Source organism: Penicillium coprophilum (genome assembly GCF_028826855.1).
Source record: "Penicillium coprophilum strain IBT 35676 chromosome Unknown utg000004l_segment0_segment0, whole genome shotgun sequence".
In the NCBI taxonomy this organism is placed as follows: domain Eukaryota; kingdom Fungi; phylum Ascomycota; class Eurotiomycetes; order Eurotiales; family Aspergillaceae; genus Penicillium; species Penicillium coprophilum.
In genome coordinates this window covers 1738647-1757950 of record NW_026622723.1, presented here as the reverse complement: position 1 = coordinate 1757950, position 19304 = coordinate 1738647, and the positions used below count along the sequence as shown (strand labels likewise).

The 19304-nt window shown below is 48.0% G+C and overlaps 7 protein-coding genes across 7 annotated transcripts; 3 read left to right on the top strand and 4 right to left on the bottom strand.

Moving 5' to 3' along the window:
* Nucleotides 1–374: 374 nt before the first annotated feature.
* N7500_005080 (peptide-methionine-S-sulfoxide reductase) lies at nucleotides 375–1054 on the top strand (the record flags this gene model as incomplete). Its single annotated transcript, XM_056676225.1, has 3 exons — nucleotides 375–546; nucleotides 642–960; nucleotides 1021–1054. The coding sequence occupies 3 exons, from the start codon at nucleotides 375–377 to the stop codon at nucleotides 1052–1054; spliced, it is 525 nt and encodes a 174-aa protein (XP_056531225.1).
* A 976-nt stretch (nucleotides 1055–2030) lies between these two features.
* On the top strand, nucleotides 2031–3305 carry N7500_005079 (alpha/beta hydrolase; the record flags this gene model as incomplete). The annotated part of the gene is made up of 2 exons (XM_056676224.1): nucleotides 2031–2437; nucleotides 2492–3305. 2 exons carry the CDS (start codon nucleotides 2031–2033, stop codon nucleotides 3303–3305), a joined length of 1221 nt encoding a protein of 406 aa, XP_056531224.1.
* Nucleotides 3306–3461: 156 nt separating this feature from the next.
* On the bottom strand, nucleotides 3462–3764 carry N7500_005078 (uncharacterized protein; the record flags this gene model as incomplete). The annotated part of the gene is made up of 2 exons (XM_056676223.1): nucleotides 3462–3675; nucleotides 3736–3764. The coding sequence occupies 2 exons, from the start codon at nucleotides 3762–3764 to the stop codon at nucleotides 3462–3464; spliced, it is 243 nt and encodes an 80-aa protein (XP_056531223.1).
* A 3218-nt stretch (nucleotides 3765–6982) lies between these two features.
* Nucleotides 6983–8548, bottom strand: N7500_005077 (uncharacterized protein; the record flags this gene model as incomplete). Its single annotated transcript, XM_056676222.1, has 1 exon — nucleotides 6983–8548. The coding sequence occupies one exon, from the start codon at nucleotides 8546–8548 to the stop codon at nucleotides 6983–6985; it is 1566 nt and encodes a 521-aa protein (XP_056531222.1).
* A 437-nt stretch (nucleotides 8549–8985) lies between these two features.
* Nucleotides 8986–11068, bottom strand: N7500_005076 (transient receptor potential ion channel family protein; the record flags this gene model as incomplete). The annotated part of the gene is made up of 2 exons (XM_056676221.1): nucleotides 8986–10601; nucleotides 10690–11068. 2 exons carry the CDS (start codon nucleotides 11066–11068, stop codon nucleotides 8986–8988), a joined length of 1995 nt encoding a protein of 664 aa, XP_056531221.1.
* Nucleotides 11069–13303: 2235 nt separating this feature from the next.
* Nucleotides 13304–15131, bottom strand: N7500_005075 (sugar porter family MFS transporter; the record flags this gene model as incomplete). The annotated part of the gene is made up of 4 exons (XM_056676220.1): nucleotides 13304–13684; nucleotides 13739–14044; nucleotides 14111–14515; nucleotides 14595–15131. The coding sequence occupies 4 exons, from the start codon at nucleotides 15129–15131 to the stop codon at nucleotides 13304–13306; spliced, it is 1629 nt and encodes a 542-aa protein (XP_056531220.1).
* Nucleotides 15132–18073: 2942 nt separating this feature from the next.
* Nucleotides 18074–19139, top strand: N7500_005074 (autophagy protein 5; the record flags this gene model as incomplete). Its single annotated transcript, XM_056676219.1, has 3 exons — nucleotides 18074–18193; nucleotides 18244–18673; nucleotides 18736–19139. The coding sequence occupies 3 exons, from the start codon at nucleotides 18074–18076 to the stop codon at nucleotides 19137–19139; spliced, it is 954 nt and encodes a 317-aa protein (XP_056531219.1).
* Nucleotides 19140–19304: the final 165 nt, after the last annotated feature.

Below are 19304 nucleotides of genomic sequence, written 5' to 3'. Positions count from 1 at the left end.
TGGAGTTACCGAGCCCTGATCTTCAGCCAATCCCTGTCGAAATCCCCCGCTGCTTTGTAAGTTCTGAAATGACGCGATCGAGGACCTCCAATTTTCGAGCGTTCTATTTCTTCACTTTTTTTCTTGTTTCTTATTCTATTCTTACATCTATTCTTAAACTGCTCCATTGCCATCTATGACAGCTTAAACGACTTCTCTCACACTCTCACACTCTCACATCTGAATTCGCGTGCCATCTCCACTTATCAAGTACGTCTCCACCAGAATTTCCGCAGATGACTTTCGCTGCTCCGGTTGCTTCGACCCTTCTCTCACACGTCTTCCGTCCTTTCTCCAGCTCAGCTCTTCCCTTGAACCCGGCACAATTTCGCAAAATGTCAGGCACACAGATTGCCACTGTAGCAGCCGGCTGCTTCTGGGGCGTTGAGCACTTGTACCGCAAGAATTTCGGCAACGGCAAAGGCCTCCTTGATGCCAAGGTCGGCTACTGCGGTGGCGCAACTTCATCGCCATCGTACCGAGCTGTCTGCTCCGGTTCAACTGGCCGTAAGTGCTTCGCTATCTGAGACACAAATAGCGCGAAATTCCTTATCGCGATCTCATCTTCAAATGCTTATTTTTTTCTCTTTTGGCCTCCACAGATGCCGAAGCCCTGCAGATAACCTTTGATCCCTCAATTGTGACCTACCGCCAGCTCCTCGAATTCTTCTACCGTATGCACGACCCCACAACAGAGAACCGGCAGGGTCCGGATGTTGGCACACAATACCGCAGTGCGATCTTTACGCATGGGGAAGAGCAACAGAAAATCGCGGAGAAAATTACAGAAAAAGTCAGCAAGGAGTGGTATAAAACGCCGCTTTCTACCAAGGTCCTGCCGGCAGGCCAATGGTGGGATGCGGAGCAATATCACCAGCTATACCTTGAGCATAACCCTGCTGGGTATGAGTGTCCTGCTCAGTATGTACCCTTGTCCTTCCGGTTCCATTTGATCGGGTCTCTAACTGTTTTTGTTTCTAGTTTCATCCGACCTTTCCCTCCTTTGTCGGATTGACTGGATCCCAAGTTGTAATTTGTTCTATTTTAGCCATATCTTCATAATGTGTACCCGAAGAAGATTGAATACAAAAGTCAATATTTATAATGAAAATGAAAATTCGCGCTTGAAGCCCTGGAGATCCACCTGGACATGATATTTCTTTACGTAAAGCCGCCTTTGGTATTTTCGTTCGACCAAAGGAGAGTCACTTACGTTACTAGTCCAGTTCAACCATCCGTTGCCCAAGTGTCTCGTTGGGTAATTGTGCAATGAACATGGTGAGCAGCGCGAGGTTTACACTTGCAACTGCCGCAAACTCTTCGCTGGACTATCGCGACCCTACTGGATTGACTGTCTAAGGTCAAAACACACGGTTTTGCTATTGGAGATATCTTTCACACGAGATATCGTCGACTCAGCTAGGAAAATAACATGACCAGTGCTCAACGTGGATTTAGTGGTCTTGTGTAGAGATATATATTTCAACTCAGGCGGATAGTATTTCCACTCCGCAGTACTTTTCGATTACCCAAGGCACTGCTTGTAAGTGGGTTACTCTTAAAGGAAGCCTATTGATTCCCAACCCCTTTTTATGCAGTTCTATAGAGTAGGTCTCAGTTATGTATAAAATGTATAAATCAAGGGTCAAGATTATAAGATACTAGCTGAATCTATCACACGCCACGTGATAGAGATAACACGTGACCTAGATGAGCTGTACAAATTTGGGGCGGGCCTTATCTTATCTAATCTTATCAAGCACACCCGTGGACGGCGTCAACACGGCAGCCTCGGTCTGAGCCTCGGTCTCAGCCCTCAAGCACTTTCTCCCCACAGGACGGTCTCAAACGTCTGCTTTGGTATCTAATTTCGCTAGTACCTCCCATACTTGCCCTAGACAGCATTTCAAGGAGTCAACACTGCAACTCATCACCTTACTTATATCCGACGAACTTCCAAGTTCCAGGGGTGACTTCCCGCAATCGCAACCATGGCGCTCTACAACCAAACTGTGGATTTCCTTTCCGGTGCCTTCTCGAACCGCCAGACCCAAATCCCCTTGCTAGCAGTGACTGGGGCATCATTCACACTTGGTCTACTCGCTCGATCGGTGTTCCCTCGAAACGAGCCGCTTCAAAATGTTCTCGTCTCGCCTCGATCGACAGTCTTGCCTGGCATCTCCGAGTCAGAGAATCGCCAGCTGCCTCTTCCGGCTGATGTCCTACCCGGCGCTCGTGATGTCGATAGCCCGTACGGGTCGATCCGAGTATATGAATGGGGCCCGGAAGATGGACCCAAGGTGTTGTTCGTGCACGGTATCACCACACCGTGTATTGCGCTCGGCGGGGTGGCCCATGCGCTGGTGGACCGTGGGTGCCGTGTGATGCTATTTGACTTGTAGGGTAACACAACATCCAACACCTTGAACTATCGCTAACCCGAAGGAAATAGGTTTGGAAGAGGATATTCAGACTGCCCCGCCGATCTTCCACAAGACGAGCGCCTCTTCTCGACGCAGATCTTCCTCGCTCTGACATCATCGCCTATCTCCTGGACAGGTGCAGACTCCGGTAAATTCTGTCTTACTGGGTACTCGCTGGGAGGTGGTATCGCCGCTGCCTTTGCATCCTACTTTCCTCACCTTCTATCGTCATTGGTGCTCCTAGCCCCTTCAGGCTTGCTCCGCGACTCGCAAATCAGTTTCCAAAGTCGACTCCTTTACTCAAAGGGTCTTATGCCTGAGAATATCTTAACATCCTTGGTTAGCCGCCGACTGAGGGCAGGCCCGTTAACAACGCCCAAGCCCAAGAATAAGAAGCTCAATGCTGCGGATGCGCTCACCGAGGAAATTCCTTCACAAAACGCTGCAGCAACCCAAATTCTGTCCCGACGCTACCCCCAAATCAATATCCCCTCTGTCGTGACGTGGCAGGTAAATAATCATACTGGATTTGTCCACGCATTCATGTCTAGCATGCGCTATGGCCCAATTCTACGAGAGCGCCAGTGGAACAGATGGGCACGTCTTGGCGAGTATCTAACTGCACAGAACGGCACCTCAAGCAATGAAAACAAGAGGCTGGCGGATAACAAAGTTCACATTCTGTGTGGTAACAATGATGCAATCATTGTCAAAAATGAGCTTGTTCCAGATGCCACGGCTGCCCTGGGTGGTAATGTCATCTTCAAGTTCTACGACGCGGGACATGAATTCCCCAGCACCAAGTACGAGGAAGTAGCTTCTTACATCTTTGAGTTGCTATGAGCCCGAAGTTTCACGAAGTATATACACTCTTGATCGGGAGGTTTGGGATATATCCAGGTTCATTGGACTCTCGTTCAGTTCCATTTGGTAGATCCACTATACATAGAAACTGATGTCGAATGATACAATTTTTTTTGGTTCATTTGCTTTCCTTCCCTAGCTTCCAGTCTTCATAATCTCCTCCATGGCATTGAGTTGACTTGATAGCCCCGTGAGATGTGCCGACCTCTCTGGCATCCGTGCACCAGCAAAGTATGGGCCTTCGGAGGCTGGTGCTCGTGCAAATCGGTCCACACTGCTGCGACTGCTTCCAGGCACTTGGCTGACATTGCCTTGGCTTACGGCGTTGGTACTGGCGCCATTTGCAACACTGAGGGAGAAGCTGGTTAGTTGGTTGATAGAAGATGAATTTGAATATAGGTACACTTACGTTGTGTTTCTTGGCTCCGGAATGGACATGTTGTGTGTGTAGATGGTTGTTGGTGATAGATATGAGGCTCACACAGGCGGTTCAGAGGAATTAAAGAGTCAAGTCGCAGAGAAAAGGCCCAGTAGCAAGAAGGAAGATTGTGATAGTGTGGAATTCAAGTGCTCGGTATGTGCTTTGCTTTGCTCGGTATGCTTAGGAATGGGCTGTAGAGACGACGGGCTGACGAGTTGATGATGTCCTTGATAAAACCGAGGGGAGCTCCTATATATACACTGCAGGTCTGGCATCATGCATGCGGACGGCATGCCTTTGCGGCCGGACACGCGAGCTTGAGATTCGCATCATAGCCCACATGGACAGTATGAGCTAAGCGAAGCAGGAAACGAGGAAAAGATCGTCATCGACTGCATTAACTCCACCTGTGATGGCATCTCGACCCTTGAGCTCAACGCTTGCCAAGGCTGAGTCTGCATGAACCATGTCGGTTCTGGGACTGTTTTAGCGGGAAAGCCCGAGGGCCCATAGCCAAAAGCACATACCCGTTCGGCTCATCTATGCAAAACAAGCGACAATCCTGTTGTTATTGGCCGAGATGCAGGTAACCGGGGCTAGGAGGCAGGTACCAGCCGCATAAGGGTGCGTGGACTAAGACCCGCTTTTACGATCATCCTAAGCGTAAACACAACATTCTTTCGTCAGCACATGGCCAACCACATGTTTCAGGTCTGTATCTAGACTCTCGACCTATGTGCCACGGAATGAAGCGAGGGGGCGCAATACAAATCCAGTTCGGTTACCGTAAACGGATCCTCGATGGAGTTATCAAACAAGGGACAAGATCACGATCCTGAAACATACTTCTGGAGAGACTAGAACGCATTGAAACAAATCCCGAGCCGTCCTTGGCGGCAAATGCGCTTCATAATGGTTGGCATCCTCGCGTGGGATTACTACGCAAACTTCCAGCATGAAACAATGTCGGGGGTCAACGTGGTCCATCACATGGTCATGTTGACCCAGGGGCTGAGCTCTAAGAGATCAAAACGAATAAATTGAAATAAAGCTTACGATCCTGCATTCCCCGGGCCACGCGCGCCTGCTGCATGATTCCTTCATTTCCCTTTCTTGATGTCAACGCTGCAGATCTCTTAATACCGAGTTGGAATTAGGGCACGGCACTCTTGGCGGAAGATACGATGATAGCAGGTCCATACCGACCTTGAGCCCTAAATTCCTTTTTGCATAGTCATAACTCTCAAATACAGGAATGCTTGGATTCTGTACTTAAAAGCCGAAGATCTCCGAAATGCGAGTAGCTTGTTTTCAAAGCCCCCAAATTGGAGCATGTCTAAGAATAGAGGGGAAATAAAATGCCTTGTTAACGTCAATTATGATAAGTCCGAAGGCTGGAGTATCTCAGGAAGGAAAGCATCGGTAATAGCATGTTGCCTTGGAGTGCCATCTAGTCCTTGACCCATTCGCTGATCAAAGGGCCCAATGCTCAAAGGCGTTTGTGCACATGGCACCGAGCTTGGACACCTCGCTAAAGGCTACCGGGTGTGCTAGCGCTGATCTCTATGGTGTAACAAAGCATCTCCGGTAAGAACTAGATCCGCTAGACTTTGCGGACCGAGGGTAGTGGACCGTACCGCATACATTAACTATGCAGATATACGCGCATTGGCTTTTTTTCCCCCTTGACCTCTTGGCTGAGCCACAATCGCATGGAAGCTGATGTTTCAAGACCAGATTTAATTTCCCACGCGTCCGAATTTGCTCATTCCCCTAAGAAATGTTAGAGGTCTCCTGTTAGGATATGTAAGGCACGCCTGGCGGAATTCCAGCAACCTTATCTTCATACGCTACGGCGTCGATCCCCTCGCTAAATCCGAACCCCCCAGGGCCGATCATTCGTCTCAGGTGAGCTGACCTCGTACAACATGGGGCGTTCTGGTTCGTGATATGCCCTCAACCTAGCGAAGATCTCGCCGGGGAGAACTGGACAGTCAAGCACTTCTTATTTTAGACTGAAACTCAGCCCCTGAAGCTTACCGAGATTCAATAAGACGGTTCTTTTCTCCTTGTTACCTATCATAAAATTAAAAACAAAAGCTTGTCCAAAAACAAGTCCAAGGGGGAAATCGAAAAGGGCGTTGACAGAAGGGGAAGGGATCGTCCATACATATTCCTGTTTGGGACGTTTGACGCACCTTGCCAATCACCGATGCCTCAGTCTGAGACGCAACTCAATAGTTCAACTTCTACGGCGAGCTCCGGCACGGAGGAGAGAATACCGAAAGTGTAGCTGCAGCCTGTTACCATCGCAACCCATGCTCCTAATCCAGTGTCATAGGACCGAGGACCGCGGGCGGAGAACACCTGAGAGATATCGGCATCAAATGTAGCGTTTTGTGCATGAGTGTGAACGTGGCCTATGCAGCCGGCTTATTTTATTCAACGGCCTTGCCTTTGCCGGTAAGCCACCTTACAGAACTGCGGATCCCGGTCATATCTTCTTTGGGTGCAATCAATGGTCATTTCTCGGCATTTGATCGTACTCGTAAATTCCCTCTTGACTGAGTATTTATTTTTAGGCCTTTGGATGAAATTGTTGCGGTGCGTAAACGAGGATCGTAATCTGCTCAGCCTTGGCTAACACACATTCATGTTGATATGTATTAGGCTGGCAGGTTGGCTGCATGAATCAAGGGATATCGGCACAGCCCCATTTCTCGAGTGCCCTAAGACTCATCATGCAAGCGGTAGGACCTTGAAAATAGTTCTGATAGTGGTTCATTCTTTTCTTCACTCTTACTGTAGACGCTAGGGTGAAGAGGGAAATCAAAAGTGATAATCCAATCCACACATTGCTCAACCAGACAGACATGTATCACGACCACCCATTTTGAATACGTGCAGTGTGAATTAAATGTGAGGAATCGATGCTAACCAACTCACCGTGACATAAGAACCAACAGGCAACGCCCGGAGGGATATGAACATGAGAATGATGCATCCCCAGCGTGCAGTCGCATAACAACAAAACCATACCAGGATGAAAAGAAGGTCAGGTGCCTTGGACCAGCCAATACTTGAGATACGCTTCTCCTTGTCATCCAATGTACGCCGGAGCCAATAGAATGACCAAAGGTATTTGAAGTACAGAGGGAAGGTTATGAAGAGTGAACATAGCGAGAACACTCTCCATACTATTTGCTCCTCTCTTGTTGGGAACGTGGAGTTCCATCTACATTTCTCGGTTCTCAGTTTTATCCAGCATGAAGAAGAATATCAAAGGGAATGGTAATACGTACGCAGCAACATGTATTCCACAAAAGACCAATGCAGCGAACATATAGAAATGTGTGATATTGGTCCATTCCGTGATCGTCATTCTTTCGTCGTCTTCTGGTGAGTGTCCCGCATGTCGAGACTCATATGGCGGCTCAATTTCCTGATGGGTTTCCACATCTTGGTAGTCAATTCTGCTGGCTTCGGAGGACCTCACCGGGGGTTCTTCTCCTTGGCAAGTTTCCGTCACGGTCAATATTTCGTCAACTTTCGGCCCATTTCTCGGCTGTTGAGACCCTGATACTGCTATAATATCCCGGGGGATTTCTTCATTTCGATGGTCACCATTGATGACAAATGGCTCTGGCTCCGGCCCATGGCAGATTTTCCTGTCTATATGGCTACCGTTTTTGGTTTGACATGCTTTTTCAGTCTCCTGGGGATTTTCCTCATCTTGGTGGCCACCATTGCTGCCATCAGAATGCCTAGCTGGTGGTTTTCGAGCCTGCCAATTTTGTATTATGACAGCCCAATCATCCTTGAACTCTTGCCAGAACCCCTTCCATAACCACGGTGAAAAAACCAATGATAACACAATGTGTTGGACATGGAAGCCTTTGACAATGATTTGCCATACCGGAGAGCCAGTGTCTCTTTCGAAAGCATCCGAGTGAACCCAGTTCTCAACCTTTTCGTTAAGTATATCTCTGACTTGAGGCGGCATACTCTCGGAATCGCGATCGTATGGTAGATAAATCGTGATTGGTGTTACCATATCTTTCGGTTTATTCCACCAAGTTATGTATGTAGCGGCAGCACAGGCGACATACGCCACTGTAGTAATCTCGAGAGCTGTAATTGGCAAGCCGGATGCTTTTCTGCCAATGACATTGCAAGTCACCCATAAGGCTTGGAGTAGAGTAAATCCTTTGGCAAAGGAGTCAGCCTTGGCGCGGTCTTGGATGTCTCTAGTGCCCAAATGAGATGACTTGATGACGCGTGCTTTGATTAGGGCAACGATGTTGCTACAGTGTACTGGATATGTCCAATCATCCTTGGTCTGTAGAAGCACACCATTCATACCGAGGCAAAACCCCTGGACAGTGTCCCAGCGACCCTCAGACGTTTCTGTCTTTCGTATTTTTGAATCTTCTGTGAGTGATGGGTCTGCATCTCCTCCACCGCCGTATGCTGTGCGAAAAGCAGCATTGCAGCGTGCTGCTGTAGATCTTGCCTGCCATAACTCTTCGGCTGCAGTTCCAGCCATAGCCTCCGGGGCAAGTATCGTGCATATCCACGCCACTGCCTTTACCCAAAAATATCCTGCCTGTGTATCATCACGTCTTGGGACAGAAATATGCAGGGCTGTCCATGTGCATGCAAGGATTGTTGAAACACAAGTCCAGAAAATGTCCCAACTAGAGCGTGTGTTGTCATCGAATTGCCAGCCTTCCAGGGCCGTCGAATTAGCCTGGGCGAGTGATTGGTTGACGAAGCCAAGCCATAGAAGAAGCGCAAACATGGGGTGTTTGAATTTGATGAGAGACGTAGAAGACCGAGGAAAACAGAAACGGGTTTAGCTCGACATTTCAGCCACACGGTGTGGATGGTACAAAAGAGGCGCGATCTGAGGTTCCCTTTTATAATCTACAAAGGTAATCATTTCCTACACCTACTCGACTGTATGTTCCAAATTCAGACAAGGACAAACTTGAGTAAAAATGAGGTTTATAGTAAATGTAAGACAAATAAAGAAAGATACTTCTAAGTAACATAGTATGGATCTGGCCCAATGCCAAATTTCGAAAATTTGAATATTTACACAAGCCACCTGAAGCGCCAATGCACCAAACGCAATACATAGTTAAGAGATTTTTCGCTTCAGAACCTTTGGAAATGCGAGCATAAAAGCAGAACGAAAGAGAAAAAAAGAAAGAAAATGGATATCAATCCTCACGACTATCGTCGAAGGTGGTCATAACTGGTGGGGAAGAGCGGCAGCGAAGGGTCCACAACATCATTATATGGTCTTCTGGCTGCCATTGACACATCTTCGTCACTGGGTGGAGCAGTGGCCACGCGCGGGGGATATGGATGGGCTTCTGCATCCTCCTCGCCTCTTGCTATCTTCTCGAGGGACGACAACTCGGTCGTTGTTGCAGTGCGAGACCAGCGGAAAGAGTCACGGTCGTCACCAAGAGGTTTGTATTTGGTGTCGGGCTTCTTGAGGAAAATGGCGTAGACGATACCAACCAAAAGGTAGATTAGGAGCACAAGAGTGAATATCGCATTCAAGATGAAGAAGAGCACACCCAGGATGCCAGTCATAAGGTCAGGTTGGTCGAAGACGTCCGAGAAGACAAGCAGGAAGATCGTATTGAGGGAATTGAGTACCCCCGCGGTGATTGCAACGACATTTGCCCCCTTGCTCATGAATGGCTTGATTATAGCGGTTGCGAGCATCATGCAAAGTTCCAAAATAAGAAGAACGATCGACTGTGCGACTGGTGAAGGCTGAGCAAAGGCGATAACCATTCCTTTGACAATGGTGTAGACCAGAGTTGGGACAAGGAAGTAGTAGACCGGAGCGCGGTAGTAGATATAGAGGAAGCCCCACTGGCTCAGAGTGGCAGGGTCAGAATAGAGCGTGTATGCAGGTGTGTTGTGCTGCTGTTTCGATCGCAGCGCGCGTTGGAACACCTTGAATGCGGCAAAAGCTAAAACGGCGGTCGTCACTAGCCACATGGTGATGGCCAGAACGATTTCAGCGGCTGAGTCCCGACGAGTCAGTTCCCAGAGGCACAGGACGCACATTTGTGGATACCCGATGCACGCCAGCCGGAAGAATGTATTGCGGAGAATGGTTTTCCAATCTGCGGTGACGCCGAGGGCGCGATCCAATTTTGGAAGCGATGTCGGTTTCTTGGCTAGGACAATTCGGACCACTAGGACCAGACCCACACAAGCGACGATGACTGCAGTGATAAAGTAATAGAATAGATACCCGGTCATGAAGATGTTGGTTGGTTCAATGGATTCACGAACTCCTACTCGTTCAATACCGCGAAGAATAATTTGACTTCCTTGATCTGTGGCTCTGCGGACGATCTCAGAGGAACGCTTCTGCAGGACAACAGACACAGAGTTGGAGGAGGTCACCACGTTCGAGGGTGTACCCCCGGTGGCACGTTGAAACCAGGTCGCAATTGTCTGCAGAGCATCCGACTGCACAATCCCCAAACTCCATTGCATGTTCTGAGTCCATGATTGCACAAAAGGCGGCATTTTCACTGAAGTCATTCCAGCCATAGCTTGTGTTTGAATGAAGCCGAGGAAGGCAAGTGATCGGAAAGCTAGATGGGTTGCCGTGTTCGAATGACCGAGAAGTGATATGACCGTAGAGGTGACAAGACCAAGACCGGTAATGACGGCGAGTGTCCACGACACTCCAGCCTGGTAGACTGTCTTTCCATTGCGGATGCGGGTCTCCAAGCAGGTGATTTGTTTACCTCCATTCTTGTAGATGAGCCTGAGGCGAATCACGGCATCGATATCGGGGACGCCATAGGAGATCGCTATGACGTAACGGTTAGTAAGAACACCTTTTTTTCTGGTCCAGGTACCCGGAAAAGATTGCAACACATCAAGGAACTGGTAACGAACATGGGATTTGTGAGAGAAGGCTGTCGCTCAATGTTTCGGTGATTGTGGGGATTTGAAGTTCGATGGCTTTCATAGGACAAAATACCGCCAAATCGAGACTGCATGGATCGAACGACTTGGTGAACGCTTTGTATCCGTACACCAAGAGGTCCACCTCAATGAGTACCTCTCCGGCCACTTCGGAATATCCATCAAAGATAATGCTTATGGAGTTGTTGGCTGGTGTAAAAACCGCATTGAAGTTATTCACGGTCACTTCGGCACTCTCGGAACATTGTGTCAGCCCGGTGGCTTGGAGGAGATCCTCTGCATGTACGAGATGAAGACTCTGCAGTAAGATGAGAATGAAAGCTCCGAAACGGGAGCCATTCAGTTGCATGGCGACAAAACGAGTGAGTGTCAAAAGAGAGAAGATGGGGGGTTTCTTTCTATTTTCTTTTCCTTGATTTCCTGATATCATGGAACTCCACAGCACGACGTAAGCGCTCGGTGGATCCAGGAGATCGTCCAGGGTCGCGCAGTGAAACACCGCTCTCAGGCAACCACCATTCAGGGAAAAGCGGACTTGGCTTTATTATGTGATGTACTCCGTAAGTTATACAAAGATTCGAATGGGGATCAACAATGGCGTTCCCGTGTTACCTTGGTTGTTCCCAGCCTTGCTCCTCTACACTGCCCCAGCCTCCGAGTTCTAGACGATCACGTTGATTCCCAGTGAAAATCTTTATTTCGGCTTATTCTCGCTTTCGCCGGAGTACGTCAATGTAAAACTTTGGTCCGCCACCGGTCAGCACGTGGTCTCAACTAATTCCGCAAACAGTCCTGAGGTCGGTTGATACCTATGTAAACAGCCTTGAAATCCACCTGGACATAATTATCATTGGCACATCCGGGCATATTTAGCTTTTGAGTTTATATATAACGTTGATTTGGTCTTTCCGCGAGCTTCCTGATTATTGGACAATCACTTCCAGGTTGGGACACCTTCAGGATCTGACTTCCTAAGTCTAGCTAAATATAGAATGGCCGCGATTGCGTTTGAGACAGCTCATGTCTCTCATTGGGCAGTGGAAGACTGATGTTCATGCCCAACCAATAGAAATGATCTCACAATCGGCAACTTAAATCAAGTTCATCAAGTTCATTGCCCCAGCTGGGGGCGACTGTGATCTGGAGCTGTCTACGCATCATTTTAGGATTACGGAGGAGCCAAGACCACATCACGTGTACAATTGATTGGTTATGTTTATTGGGGAAACAAAAATATTTGAGACCCCGGATTTCAATCAATGTGGATTTTCCCACACATGGCAACATCAAAATATTCAGCTATATGACGCGGGGAAGGAGGCTTGGATTCTCGCTTCTATTTGATCCTCACAGGAAAAAAAAGTGATCGATCAGACTTACTAGCTGATGATCCCTACAATATCGCATCGACTTACAAGGTTTGATGCTACTGTGTATAATGACTTGAAAGCAAAATGGCTCATTTAAAATAACACTATGCGACAGGCTTTCTTGACCGTGAGCGATAAATTCCAACATGCACTGGAAGGGCTTGAGAACCACGGGTCCCATTTGACTTGACAAATGTCGTTCGTCTTCACTATCCTGACGGGGGGTGATCTATACTCTGCATGGCCATCTCGCATGACGTAACCACCAGCCCCAACCTTGGAAGCGAATCAGTGAAGGGCAACGCTTTTTATCTGAGTTATTTATGCCAGGTGATATCACAAAGGGGCGCGTATCAATCTTGCTTTATTGCCCAACGCACTTCGGAGTACTCCGTATGCGTATTATCCGGATCTTCGCCAAGCGAACCAAGAACCGCCACCAAAATCATTGTGAATGCTACAAAGAGAAGCGTCCGGACTATGGATCCACGTGTGTTGAAAATAGTGGATCCAAATTTTCTCTTCCAATGCGCCTACCGTCACAGCGGGGCATGGTTCAACTGCTATTGAGGCGGAGAATTTGTCGGAAGTTTGCAAAAAGACCAAATGATGGAGAATTCTGGGCATGGGTAAGACAAGGTCATCCGAGGAATATCTAATGAGAGAGGCTTGTGAGATGGCTATCTCCATGTTGCATCGGGATAATGGCGGTTCCACTTAAGTTATCAAGACGAGGAAGGAGTTTGCTTGTTGACTGTTGTTAGTTGTCATACATTGCGTGTGAGAATCATACAAAATCCTCTTCAATCAAGTGGCTAGGTGTTACGGACCGCCCGATTTACACAGATCTCCATGCTTCACAGTCGTAGTTGATCCCGTTTTCTTTTTTTAGGGATAACAGTAAGTATCCATAGATACTAGAGTGGCAATATCCTGACCATTGGAGGCATTGAAGTTGACGGAGGAAAAACACTGGGGGGGGCACAGATACAGATACAGATACAGATACAGATACAGATCTCTGCATTGCGGCTACGGTTTTTCTGCTGGGTCGCGCTGCCATCGCCTAAATAAATAGTATGTTTTGGTGCAAATTGAAGGATAACAGTTTATGAAAATGCATGTCAATCTATGCAGCTGTCTATACATCGTAGCCGTCTGTGCAAGGCCGATAAGCCAATCTAATCTATATACCCCATTGGTAACCGTATCTCTTATTTTTGTGTCTCTTCGTCGTAATGTGCAGGCGCAGTTGAACCAGTGTTCTCCTCATGGTACGATGTCTCCTTGATATCGAAGCGGAACTGCTCCTCTTCTTCCGCAAGGGCAGCCTTGAGCATCTTATTTGCTCTCCAGACAGGTTTGCAATCAAACAGACGGTCGACCTTTTCAAGAGGGATACCGCTGGTTTCGGGGATGAGGAAGAATGCAAAGAAGAACGCCAAAAATGACAGTGCAGCGAAGAAGAAGTATACGCCGTAGTGCATCTTGGCGAACATTTGTTCGGTGAAGCGCGAAATGAGGAAGTTAAAGAGCCAGTTGCTCGCAGTCGTGGCAGCTTGCGCCAGGGAACGGAAATTGGGGTCGAAGAATTCCTGATGACCTGTTAAAAAATGGCTTAATGTGGGGGGAATAATCCAATGACTTACAGAATTAATAACCCAAGGGGTACCATTCCAGGTAGGGGTATAGACTGCGGTCCATAGATAGAAGAAGACTACGGCCGCAATGCCTCCTCCGTCCAGAGACGTGCTGGGATTATCTTCGGGCTTGACAACACAGATATAGGCACCGATGACCCACATACAGATCGATCCAGTCACGGCACCAACAAGGAGCAGGTTGCGTCTTCCGAATTGATCGACGAGGAACAGCAGCCACACGAAGGTCATGACGGCCTTGACAACTCCGAAGATGCCGGTCATCAGGTTGACGGTGTTAGGGTCGATACCAATCTTAGGCACACAAGTCAGTATAATTAATTGAACATTGGAAATGCAACAGAGGAAGTGTAATCATACCGATCTAAAAATGGTAGGTGAGTAGTGGTTGATGGCGTTGATACCCGAGCCGTTTTGCCAGAAGAAGAGCATGCAGCCCAACATCAGACGGTACATAACGCTCTTGTTGGTGGCGAGAGCCTGGAAGGGCTTCCAGAACCCAATACCGATGGAAGTTTTCTGATGCTCAAGAGCCTGGTCGATAGCAGCCACCTCTTCGGTTATGTACATGTCGTCAGCTTCCAATTGGCGAATCCAGCAAAGATTCTCCATCGCTTGGCGGCGACGGTTCTTGAGGAAGAGCCAACGAGGAGATTCCTTGATCCACAGGGCACCGATAAAAAGCAGACCGGACGGGACGAGCTGGATGGCGAATGGGATGATCCATTGCTCGTGATCTTGGGGCATGTGTTGCTCGACACCATACTGCCATAGCTAGATTAGTATGTGCACGTGAAGATGGCACAGGGGAAAATAGAGACTGGGGAGAGGCAACGAGACGCACATTGATCCAGAAACCTAACATTCCGCCTATCTGCCAGCCGAGCTCATATAGACCGACGAGCCGTCCTCGGATGGCAGGCGGCGCTAGTTCGGAAAGATATATAGGGATGATGTTCGAGGCTATGCCGGTACCCAAACCGGACAGCACACGACCAGCGTACAGAATGCCCAGGCCTCGAGCAGTGTTGGCACCAAGTTGTAATCCAGATCCGAGAAAGAACACAGTGGCGGCAACAGCCAAGCTCCATTTGCGGCCAATGAAGTGGCCGAGGGCGTATGTTCCCAGAGCACCGAAAAAGGCACCAGCAATGAAAAGTGAGACGATGTTCTCGCTAATTAGAGCTCTCTCTGGAGAAGACATTTCGTCGAGGCCGAACTCCTTCTGGAAAGAGGCGAGTGTGATAGTTGTACCGATGAAGGCACTGGTATAACCGATCATGTTGGAACCACATGATGCAATACCGGCGAGTGCATATACACGCCAGTTGTAAACAGACTTGGGCGTTGGCCGATCCTCGGCAAGTGTGAGAATACCCATGACCGAAAAGATGACAGCTCAAGCTGTGAAGTAGATTGGAAGGTCGGGATGAGAAGAACAAAAAAAGTTTGCTCGAAGGCAGATGGAGGAAAGAGGGAGTCTCAGCAGGTGCTAAAATGGGACTCTAAGTAATATCTGCCGTCCTAATGGACTGTGGATGTGGAATTCCCCCAACTGAGCTCCCCACAACACATGTCGGCTAAACCCCATAGACTGGGGCAATGAAATATGGGGTTCATACGGGAGGCTGCGAGATGGCGATGATTACAGATGCAGATTTCCTCGAGTGGGAACATTGGCCGGGGTAGCGTTTTCCCCGGAGGAAACATTCAGCCGACAAGTAAGCTTTCTACAGATCCATCAAGAAGTTATATCAACCACGGAATCTTACTGCGGTGAAATCACCTAGGGTGAACTACCTTATTCGAGAGGTTTTCTAGGATGCAGTAGATATTAGACACCCCTGTGACATGCTTCTGCAGTGGAGACAAGTTTTTACACCTTTAGCCGCTCAAGTATGTTTATTATTGTATAGGGATGCCGGTGAGCTCATCGCCACCAAATTACATACGTATTATTTTTTTTAGTTGGAGAGGAACTCAGGTGCAAACTGTAGCAGTATGGACAAACTGGCACAGCGAAGTCCCGCGTTAAATCCATACCCCGTAGTCATTCTAGCGAGAATATCATCGGGGAGAACCCTTAACCATGTGTGGAGCCGGAAGTTTGCCGAGCTCCCTGTCCGAAGAGCCCTGAGCCTAACGCACCGGCATACGGAAGAAGGGGTAAAAGTCTATTTGATCCCGATTTCGGGATATTAACCGAAGACGAACATAGAAGAATTTTCAACTGTAGTACTCCATCCACACTGTGCCAATAGGGATTATTCAACTTGCATAGGGAATGTCCTTGCCGGTAATCCCTCCCATAGTGTCCCCCGGAAGTGGCGGTTCCCCATGACTCGGGATAATCACTCACCATAATGCAAATTTGCACTAAACGTAACTCCGGGATTTACATGGAGCATCGGGCTCGAATTACCCAAAAATAGGGATATATGATTGATAATGCTAATCCGATAAAATTACACGCTTTCTACACTGTCCTAATGTTGCCAGTGGTGTTTTGAGGACAAGGAACTATACGAGCTCCTTTCGGCCCGGTTCCGGCTTGGAAGGATGCCGTAGCGTAGCCGCCCGGCCTTGGTATACATGAATGTACCATGAAAATCGACGTTCAAATGGTGAACAACTTTTATCTGAAAGTGATATTAAGTTTTCAATGAATGACTTGTCGTCAAGCTGTCCCGGCCCGTCAGCGGTATCTCAGGTGCGTCCAAGAAATTGTGCTCCTGAGCTCAAATTATTGCACAAGAAGTTCCCGATAAGTTTAGCAAGATATCTAATGCTTCACGAATTTTTCTTCGCGCTTGTGCCTATTACCCATGGTCCAAAAGATTTATGAGTGTAGCTCTCGCCGCAGAATCGATAAGGGGTACGTGGCGTGGGGGGCGAGAACGCATGGTGTATCATGATTGCCGTCCTCAGTCTAGGTGATCTTTCGGAAATTGGACCGTTACATACGGACTACTGAAGGCACCTTACCCAGAATAGTGCAGGAGTTTCAGCCTTGGAGTTTGATGACTGGCATGTCTTAGCAACCCTGCATCCTGATTCCTTCATATTGCCTACCCTTTTGGCAGCAGCCCCCGAGGTGAAAGTTGTAGGAGCTCGGAATTTCCACAGAGCATTGTTTCTCTTGATGGCTACAAGGACACGGCTTGTGGTGGTCCATGTTGCCCAAAGAGTGGACTCCGGGATAGTGTTTGGCTAAGCAGCTTCCGCGGCAGCAGTTTCCAGACTTTTCGGCTTATAATGATGGAATTTCAATAGAACCCTTGGCATGGCTTGGCCCCAATTCTGTGGAGCAATGTCAGCTGAGAGTGGAAAGCGATGTGAGGCGTGTATAGAATGAATTCTCTGCCTGTATCCGTCGATTGGTCACCCTTTTGGCTGATTGAGATAGTACTTTTATGGCTAAGACTCAATGTAGTATTGGCACAGTCACTGCCTTATAGGACCATCATGCATGAAGCTCCAAATGTGTGAGGCAGCTTCAAAGTATATTGGATGGAATCCACTCGGCGAGGTGACTCGATTGTTCTGTGCATATTCTGTCCGGCTTGCAGGTTGTGGATGGTGGAAATCTCAACGTTTGGGTCCTTAAATCACATTCTCGACGGAGATCAGGTTTGGGGCCATCTTGGTGAGATAAAAAGTCTGCATGCGCCAAAGCTGGGTGAGAAATGTGCACAAAGTACCACAGTAGTGTTTGTTGTGGTCAATCTGGTGATTGTGAAGGTTTTTGACACACAAAAGGACTTCGGGTACGGTCTCATGAATGAAGCGATATTAGGCAATCCGGCAAATTCACAAAATTACTGTATGATCAGCTGACATAGGGTATTGGAAAGTTAATGCTGAACATTGAGACTAGAGGACATCAGCCCCAGGTCATTGTTACTGGAATTCTCAAGATGGGGAACCTGAGGCAGAAAAAAAAGAATATTTTGCCTGAGGCAGCAACACGTGCCGTCAACCTTGGGTGATTCAAGTCACGCTATGTCAACACAAACCGTATGTATCTTCTTGGAACTCAAACGCTTGACTGATCAATTTCAAAGATTGCCCAGGTATCTCTGGAACCTTGTGGATACGACGTTTCTCGGGTCATGACCACATCTAAAGCGGGGCATTTCCACACTGCGAGCCTTACCAATTGAAGACATGCGAATATCAGCGCGTGTACTGTAATTCGACACGGTGTGTGAAGATCAAGTGTATTTTCTTAGGCTCTAGATAGTTGTACGAGCTAACCACATCCTAGAAAAATCAGCGAAAAGACAAGCATTAGAATAAAGAAACGACTCGTCTCTTATCGCGATGGAGAACCGAGTGTCTCTCGGTTCTATCCAGAAGGCCGTCTGGGATGGGCGCTTGCCACTGGAAATTGTATTAGCTTCATCAGAAAGCCGAATCTTTGACAAGACCGATCCATATCTTGTATGCACGCCCTTCGCTCGATATTCACACTTGCTGATCTTAGTTGCTAGATCGCATATCCGCGCATCTCATATCTTCCCTCGTTGCTACCTAAGCTCCGAGCTTTCTTCTCGAATTTTCTGATTGAGCCAAACTCCCAGTCTCATGATGGCTGGTTTGAGTTTGAGGGTGTGCCTCTGAAATGGCACTACCCAGTCGGGCTGTTATATGACCTCTATGCAGGAGCAGACCCAGCTTCAAAGATTGCCGCTGGAGGCAACGAGTCCATCAATAGTGGACCATCGCTGCCCTGGCGTCTTATAGTGCACTTTAGCGACTGGCCGCATGATCTTGTTCGGCTTGATGCTGATGGAATGGTCATGAACGACGCCTTCATAAATAGTGTGAAAGAAGCGGATTTCCTACGAAATGGTACAGCCAAAGGCATTATGAGTCTCTCAAAGGAAGACTCATCGGGTCTTTGGAATGCTGTTCAGGAAGGTGAGTCAAGCATTCCCCTACTGCATCAATGGTGGAGACTATTCTAACCCGAAGAACCACAGTCGATCTCCTCTCTTTTCAGCGCATATCAAGTATCCTTCTTCCCCAGCTGTCACAACCTTTCCGCAACGTCCCGATCCGAATTTTCCTACCACTCCCACCAGATGCTGAGTCTTCTTCCCTGAAAGTGGTACAATCGCCACTTCCTCCTTCAATACCAGCATCGAGTATGCAGTCAAGTCAAATGCTGAGGTCGCGGAGCGGCTCCACCACCAACCCTCAAACGATCGGGACTGTCTTGCACACATTGCTACCAAATCTATTTCCCAGTCGGAGAACCCCTGTTCTTGCGAAGCCCGTATTACATGGTGCTGTGATACCCATGTCTGCTCCGATTGAAGAGGTGGTGAGGAGCTCTGCTTATGGCGATGGGTGGGCATATCTAGTTGTTCGCATGATGGGCTGAAGCAAAATCATAAGTGTCAAGTGTTTGTCTATTTTGATGGCAGATATACAGAGCTTTTACTTTCTCTGATATTACAATATCGATCTGTATGGATATAACCACTTTACGATGGCAAAGATGGCTAGTTACTGATATCCAAAAAGATAACAGAAGTAAGATATTTGA